At 34.7% G+C, this 9101-nt stretch overlaps 1 protein-coding gene across 2 annotated transcripts in view; it reads right to left on the bottom strand.

Moving 5' to 3' along the window:
- The window catches only part of NDFIP2 (Nedd4 family interacting protein 2), a 47106-nt gene that overhangs the window by 17357 nt on the left and 20648 nt on the right, over positions 1–9101 (bottom strand). For both annotated transcript variants that reach the window (XM_085309543.1, XM_085309544.1), the window contains exon 4: positions 2738–2825. In XM_085309543.1, coding sequence (XP_085165669.1) covers positions 2738–2825 — 88 coding nt within the window. The remainder of the gene's footprint in view (positions 1–2737; positions 2826–9101) is intronic.

Here is a 9101-nt window from a genome sequence, read left to right as displayed (position 1 = left end):
AAAAAAAAAAAAAAAAAAAAAACACAACAGCAACAACAACAAAACAGAGTCATTTTGCAAACACAAAGACATTAAAAACATTTGTTCATGTGAAGGGCTTTTCTTCTTTTGACTGTAGTGACTCAGTCAGTCAGTCAGTCCAGTTAGGCTAACTGCAATAGTACTTTACGATCCAGTTCATACCTAGATAGGAAAGAAGTTCATAGCGTGCATGCGCAACTCTTATTTGTAACTGTGTCACCAGGGATTATGTTTTTTCTTAAAAGGAAACACAACAAAACAACAAAAAAAAACTTAATATACAAACACCCCCTCTCAACGACCAAAAACATACCGCAGACCTGGCCACTAGATGGCCTGCAAGACAGCAATTTTATGCAATATAGACAGCTACCACTAGATGGCAGGTAATGATAATTAGTCGATTGCAACAAGCAGAATAGTAAAAAGTTTTTTAAAAAACTAAATTTCAGTTAAATTAACATAAAAGAGTTCACTGCATTGTTTTATATTTAAAACTATGGCAAAAAAAGCCCCTCAAGGTCCCTCTCTCCCTCATTAGATTTATAGTCTTTCTAGAAATGCTATACATAACAGTCAAAGGAGGAGGTGGGAGAGTGAATTTAGAACAGCTCATTCTTCTCATGACCATCTCACTACAACACAACGCCTAATAGTGTTTTCCTGCATTCTAACTACATGTGAGAACTTACTGTAGGTTCTCGGCAGTCAGTCACCTCTGCTTACAGCATTTTAAAATGCCCCCGTATACAAGTGAAAGACATTTAACTTCATTTTAATTTCTTACTCCCTTAAATAGAAATGGGACTACCCACACACTCCCACTTAAGATTGATTCTTGCTAAGTTAAATTAATTTTTCATTTAGCTTTTTAATTTTCTAATAAAAAAATCTCAASAGTATCATAGGTCTACTTCCTACAGGGTTTTGTACACTAGTCATAATATGAACACAAATGAACAGTATGCTATTGAAATTTCCATACGTAACTGGTTTCTATAATAGTCAACATAGACACTAATTAAGCATATGCTTGCATTAATATCTTGTAATATATTTAAATTGGAAAGGTTAGTCATTTTATGCATTTCACTCAAAGGAAAGCAAAGTTGGATGGACATATAGTCTCAAAATAGGTAAGAAAAATTTTGATTTACAGAATTTTTTGAAAAATATGTAAAAAGTGCTCTGTGCAGTCTCAGCTAACTGGCTAAACTAAAACTACTAGTTTATCCAAGTCAAYTTCTCCATTCTTGAAGGTGTGTACAAAGGCCCTGGGCATGCACTTTTGGTCAAACATTTGCATATAATTAGAGCCTTCACTTTCCTTAATTGAGTATCTGCATAGAGTGATTTTTATTACTTGTCTGTTCCTAGATGCAAGCTAACAAGATCATTTTCAGCTGAGATTAGGAACTTAACTATAGTAGAACCAAAATTTTTKTTTGAAGTTTCACTGCTGACAACCTATTTGCTTGTCCTCCAAATGCAGCATAAATGAAGGCCTGAAGCAGGCTCTAGAAGCACGAAGCAAGTTCACACAATGCAGAACCCATACTGGTCGAACACAAACGGTTATAGCAAATGGGCTGAGGAAGAAAAGGAAAGAGACTAATTAAGCCAAGCTCTCCCCTTCCTCCCCGCAAGAACATATCCTTTTTATGGTCCAACTACAGAAAGGTCAGGCTACAAACTCGCTTTGTCTCTTTATTTATGCATTTGCTATAAAAGGTAGCTGCATACCCCCATGCTTCTGTGCATTAAAATGAAAATCCTGAATTATCCAAGTATGTTGTACCAACAAGAAAAAGAATTTGTGAAAGTTCTATATTCTACATCCTCAATAATTAAACAAACTGTAAAAGACAAGAAAAACTTSAACTAATATGAAATACAAGCTGAAAAGACATAAAGGGGACTTTACTGAATATCAATTGTCTTTCATCCTGACGCATGCTAAAACGAACAGATGTATCAAATTTTCATAAAAGCTGCAAAATAAGAGTTTTATTTTGGAAAGGAGAAACATCCTCAGAAATTAAAAATAAACACACAATTGGGAAAACAAAGGCAGATTCTTTCTAGAAGTAACTTACAGTGATACTTTCAACTTTGCTCAGTGCGATACTTAAATTAGAAGATAAGATGTGCACAGCACACAGAGCCTTGAGTAAGTGCTACAGTAGTGCTGTTGACTATCAGGGATCACCTGAAGACTGGATATTTCGTATTTTTATATGCCAGTGGTTAGTTACACCTGAAAATAAGTATGGCTGGATTTGTTCCACAAATCCACCCACAGCTATTTAATTCAGTACACTAACCAAAGCAACTTTCATATGGTACATTGTATCTCTCTCAAATTCCTTCTACCTAAAAATTGACTGACAGTTTCTAATCCAGCCTTTAATTAGAGTTGGTAATCCTACACATAACCAAAATTCCCAATTCACAGTTTACAATCTAGCTATGTTTCAGAACACTTACTGTGACCTTGTTTTGTCCTCTTATCTGTGATAGGTGTCTGACAACTGGAAAAAAGTGCAACATACTTGCTACTTCTGGAACAAAAAGTGTTTATATCTGTGTACAGGTAGTAATAATCCATTTGTTACAGTAAATTATTATAGTTTATCACAGCTGTCTTTTTTTAGTCCATAGAAATAAGGTACAGTTAAGATATACCTCAATAGGTCTGGGATATAAAATAACTTACTGAAAAATGCCAACATGAAGATGCCATCATTGCCCACTCTAAGCTGATCTGCATCACTGAAATCATCCCGTGGTGGATACTCTTCTTCCTGGATTTACAGGTTAGTGATAATTTAGTGAAAAGTTTATTTTAGAGTAACTATCTGTAGGTTTAAAGTATTAATTATGTTTCTAAAAGTAGGAGAGAATTGACATTTCTGTAACAAGTCCACACAAGGGCATTTTAAAAGAAAAAGAATTAATATCTATAAAACAAGTCTTGCTTATACTGATAGAGGTCAGATTTTAATTGAAAACTTTCTGTAAAAGTAAAGATATGTACATATTGTATACTCATCTTAAACGAGACTAGAAATTATCTTAAATGAAAAAGTTTCAGACATGAGTATTTTTTACAGTCAAAATCAGCAGAAATCTCTATTGTTACTATCTCTCTCATATCTTAATATGCAGCTAAGGAAATAAATATCTTTTTAGAAAGAATGATTTCACAATTATTTTTCTTAAAGGTAAGCCTTTTTATTGCTTCTCAAACTATATGACAAAACTTTAGAATAAAGTTAGTATCTTAAGACAAGTTGCTGATGCAACAACACAGCACTAACCAATTCTACTGTCCTCTAATCCACTGCAGAATACATACAAAGCAAGGAGTCTCTAATGACACTAGGGGGCACAAGCACATCAAGAGCATTTACAAGTTTTCTAAACTCAAATCACAATACTTTGTTAAGTCAAACATAACTGAATAGACAAATGTCAGTCAAAACAATCTAAAGGTTTCTCTAGCCATGTCAAAATATTAGATCTTAAAACACTGAAAGTATGGATTTATTTTGTTTCTCAATACTCTATTTTCAGCAGGACTTGGTAGATCTTGCAAATACATTTCTGTGCAGAATTAAGACGTGACCACAATCGTAGCCTGGGAAAAACAAATTTTCATGATGAGAGCACTTAAAGACAGCCTGATGGAAACTGTAAAACCAATTAAAAACATCAGTTCCTGCAGTTAAGTGAACAACAGTAAAACAAGACAGAATGATTCAAGTTAAGCAGCACAGCCAATTAACAGTAGTAAAACAGTATAGATAAAAACATGAGCATTTATTTACTTTTCCTACAATTTTTTTTCTCCATTTAATCATAATAGGTTAGAATTGAGATAAGATGTGCTCTATAAAAAACATAATTCAATGGAGATTCATCAAAATAARATTTATTTAGCTGTTTTTCCCACAGCAAACAATTGCTACTGAAATAGTGTACTTCTGATTTTATCACATTATTCAGTTGCCGTATCAAATGTTATTTTGCATGTTAAGTTCATARCTAAAATGATCTTAAAATAAATCAAAATGATCTGCTATGTCATTGACATGTTTGCTCACCTTTGTAAATATAAAAGAATAATTTACCAGGGGAGCAATGACTGCTAAATATATGCTAGAACAAACTATGCCAAACTCAAGGCGGCTAGCACTACCCTCCATAACATACGCATGAAATTCCAGATGCTTTCTTTCATTCCAGATTAATAATCCAGGACTCTGCATCAGATAAATTACTTCAAAAACACTGCCATTCACACAGATAATTCAAATGAAAACACAGGAAAATGGCGGCAGCAATCTTAAGAGGCTGTAATTAAATTCTACATAMTTTCAGATTTCCCTGAATGGTGATCTTATGCTAAACTAATGCTTTCATAGTCACCTAACTTTGCTGCAGCTGTAATACTGAAGGGAGAGGGGAAGTAAAGGTTGAAAATGCATTAAACAATGTGCATGTGCTTGTCTCTGAAATGTTTACCTCAAGTTCCTTTTTTTCAAGTTAGGATAACAAAAAAAAAAAAAAAAAATCCAATTCAAATTTCAGAAGGCCCATAAAAATCTCCTATGTAGAACAACTTTTTCCATGCTTTTGAACTGCCTTGTAACCTCTGCACTTCACATTGCCATTTCTGTATCAATTAGGGAGCTACTCTCTATACAAAATGTTTCTTTAGGAAAATAACATTTTGCTCAACTACAGTAACAAGTTTAACAGGTTTCTCTATGTGCACATGGCTAAGGCTTACACATGTAAGCAGCAAGTCAATATATAACCCTGGATACATGTGAGCAAACATTTGCAGGTAGGCACTTTCATAGTAAGCATAAACAACCTGTAATTAATCATGTTCCATGTGAAAGGGGAACTACATTAAACTAAGTTCCACTTACTGTCTCCAAACACCGGCACATTAATTTACCAGAATCTTTAAGAATGATGAAATAGGCTTTTCTACCTTTAAATCATATTCAAATTAAATTTCCAGGTACATCCACCACTTGGTACTATATGGTTTAATGATCATAGTCCTGTAGATGGAAGATACCAATGGGCAATGGTCATGCCCCCAAGCATAAGCTGTCCCTCACAACACAATGTTATTCAATGAGCTAATTAGTATCAACTGTCCCAATTTTTCTTCAAATATAATTGTTTGACACCTTTTTGGCCACATTTTAAAGAGGCTATGTAGAATGACTCTCAGCTGCTGCTGAGAACTAAACATAACTTCGTAGTAATATTTCTATTAATACATCATTCTCAATTAGAACAATTATTTGAATAGACACACATGAAAATTGCTAAAATACATAATATTTTTCACGATCTTATATTGATTTTTGACAGTTAGCCATGTTAAGGACTGTGGACAATTCTATCTGCTAAACATGTCACAAAATGTGTACTTACTTTTCCTTACACCAGAGAAACAGCTAAACAGCAAAATACATTATCAACATAAATGCATGCCACATAGTAACATCTCTGACCAAAACAACATCAAATTTCACACAGCATGTATTGAAGTTGAACCTATTAACTTCTTTCAAACTACAGTTCTGTAGTTACTCTAAGAAAAGAGGATCATTTTCTTCTCCCAGGCTTTGTAAATTCCTTCAGTTTGAAACCTAGGATGGCTAACAACGAGATGACCACCTTTAATCAAAGAAAGGATCAGTCTTCAGAAACCCCTTGAATAATAAAACTGGCAATGTTGTGCAATATAGATGATTTACAAAGAAACAACTCCCTAGAAAAAGTGACAACTTAGCAAATAAAACTAATTAATGATGCTTTCAGCACATAAAACAATATTGAGAAGTCAATGGTTGCAGGAGGGAGGGAAAAAAAGCATGAAGAACCCCAGAAGCATTTGTTTGCCAGTAGGAAAATTCATAGTTAAAGTCTAAACTAGAGAGAACTATACCATACCTCYGAAGGACTGAGGAATATTTCATCAAACAGACTCCTAGATTCCCTAAACTGGGCGTGCTAAGCATGTAAAAACAGAAAAATATAAGACAAATGCAACTAAAGTAGAGCATTAAGTAAAAGCCATTTATTACAACATACAGATCATAACCATTAAAAATATTTTTGTCTGCTTAAATAACCTTTCAAAATTGACCTTGAGAATTTGAAAATATCAAAAGCCAGGTAACTAATGATGACAAAGGCTTGTTACAATTTCTTTGATATGTTGAGCTTACTGGGAGCCTTTAAAAAAAGGCACGTTAACACTCAAACTATCGTTTTAAGACAAACTTCACAAAGGACTACAGTCAAGCACTGAAAAATGTCAATAAACGCTAAGCTTAGATTGCTGAAAATCTGTGGATACAGGAACTATGACAGAGTAGTAAGGTAACAATAAAATTTTCTTAAGACTCCTACCTTGTGCAGAAAAAGAAAAGGATAGAAGTGATTTATTAAATGTGCTATCATTTTATACAGTTTTCCTCTCTTGCTCAATGAACAGCTTTTTTGCATGCTTTACCGCACACTTTAGAATATACCTTGAAACAATTTTCAGCTTCTTCATAGATTGCTCAACATAACCTAAGGACATTTAATCTTTTGCAATTGTTAACACTATTGCAGTGAAGGGAAAATACTACTCTTAGTTTACATGTAAGAAGTTAAAGGCATAGGTCATAGCACAGTTCACATGCCATCAGAGCACTAATGTTGTAAGGCTGAAAACTCAAACTACAAGCTATGTATGTTCTGAAAACTGTATAAAACAATTCTGACATTGTCTGCAGCTGCTACTGCTTGCAATCTCAAACACAATGAAAGTGAGAAAGCAATTAGATAGTAATAGCGCAAAGTTTAAGTGATTTATCTGCTCTCCCATGGGTCTGTAGAGGTAAGGATCACAATCCTTCTCTTCAGAATGGCAAACCACCACTTCAATTATAAAATGACGTTTTTTCTTTTTCCAGTTATCTGCTGGATGGCGACAGTCTTACACAGCTTTAGCTGACCCCAGTGTACATCCATCATAGGTACTAAGTAAAGTAGAGATTCTGTGGAATTATCATATGGTCAGGTGATTAAAATAGCATCAATTAAAACTGCACTGGCACATAAGACTGATTTCATCTAAAAAAWCCCTTGGCTTTGTCTTATATTACTTTTTTCCAAAGCTTGACTTTGCAAGTTTAAGTGTTTCTTGACTATAGTTTGTGGGGCAGGTCTTTTTTATTTTCTTTGTTTAAAAAAACAAAAACAAGTTGAGTAAAAATTCTATAAAACCTGAGACTCCTAGCAGTCAGCAGGACTGTTACTTTTAGATACACTGAAAAGACTTCTGTCACTAACTTAATGCTAACTTAAGTCTACAACCTGAAGAAACACTTGTAATTTTGGGAAATGATTGTTTTTCCCATCAATTTTTCAGAAGSAGGTTTTTTTCGTAGTATCAGCACCTACTTACTGAGTTTTGAGCTCTACTGTATGTTTTAAGAAAGTATATGGACAGACTTTATGCAAACATTTATGTTTGCCACAATATCCTACTCCTCTACCTCCCACCATTCCAGATTCCTTTTCCTTGCCTTCATTTTACTCCGTTTTCCTATTTTCATTCTTCCTTGAGCAAAGAATTTTAGTCATTTTAATCATTTAGCTTTTGACTCTTCTCACGTTGCATAATTTCCAACTAACAGTTATTTTCTCTCCTCAACTCTACAAGTGTCTTCTCTTGCATCCTGACACACTCCTACCACTGTTCCTCCTCCCTCCCTATGCTCACATTTTCTCACATCCACTTCAACTCCTTTTCCAATACCACATTGAGTTCCTTCTGCAGCCAATCTCAGATTATCCTTCTCACTCTTGCTCCTAACTAAAATAGCTCAATATATTCCTCCCTCCAAAACAGTGCTTAGCATATACCCTTGCCATTTCTCATTTTGACTATTAGCCCCATCCTCCCTGACCCGATTTTTCTTTCCTCAGTTTAAGGCAGTTACCTCTTAGTCCAAACGAAAACAGACTTCTCTTCCCATAATACTTAAGCTCCCACAGATTTAAACTCCTCATCCCTTGTCCTTTTTCCCTCCACTTACATTGATGCCCTAACATTTGAATCAACTGTCTTTCTTCTTCCTTATGGACCAAAGGCCAAGAATAGTAAAACTACTTTAGGGCACAGGAGAATTTCCCATTTCCCAGGTCCAGTGCTTTCTCTAAAAGTAGTCAAGAGCAGCCATAAGGTATATCTATTTTCAGACTTATAATCCCCTTCTGATATAGAACATTTGAAAGTGTTCTCTGTGGACAGTACATCTGCAGTCCCATCCTCTTCACAGCTGTGAGCAGTCTAAACTTGTCCAGGGAAGACAAATTCCACAGACTTACCAAAAAGCTATATCTCTGAACTGTGGAGAAAAGCTTATAATTTGGCCAAAATCAGACAGAGTTTCTGAGAAAGGCAAAAGACATTTCTGGCACAGTAACCAGAGCATGCAAGCATTAAAGTTCTCCAAAACAAAAGCATTAAGAACATGGGCAAAACCAGTGGGTTTTGGTTAGCTTTTTTTTTTTTCTTGGAATTAGCTGAACCATATTCTGAGATTTTCCAAAGAAATTCAGCTCAAAGATGACTGTCTGTACACCTAGAACTTTCATCATACAATGATTAAGATTTGCAAAGTTAAAAGCAACAGGAGTCTTGCAAGAGTTGCATATGCCTTATCTGAAGTGCCACAGGACTGGCAATGTTAAAAGTTAAGGCTTAGGGTGCTCAAGTTCCAAATAAGCTTAAAGGTTCATAATTTCAAAATTGGAATTCAAATCAGTATTTCAGCAAAAGCTTTGCTTGTATGAAAAGAGTACAATCTGTGCTCCTGCTAAAGAAGTTAAAAAAAGTTACAATCATTCAACTGGAGATCATCATAGCAGAAACTTGGCAACTAACTAAGCAAATGTTCCTAATGCACTGCCACATTTAGTAAAAGATTTGTGCAACACTTTCACTGGTAATGTTATATGAATTCATTTTAACTTCAGCTGTTCCTACCTTA

This window comes from Rhea americana, unplaced genomic scaffold (genome assembly GCF_003343005.1).
Source record: "Rhea americana isolate MKP2758 unplaced genomic scaffold, rheAme1 scaffold_3, whole genome shotgun sequence".
Taxonomy (NCBI): Eukaryota; Metazoa; Chordata; class Aves; order Rheiformes; family Rheidae; genus Rhea; species Rhea americana.
Note: the sequence above shows the minus strand (reverse complement) of the source record. Positions and strands in the feature narration are given on the sequence as shown.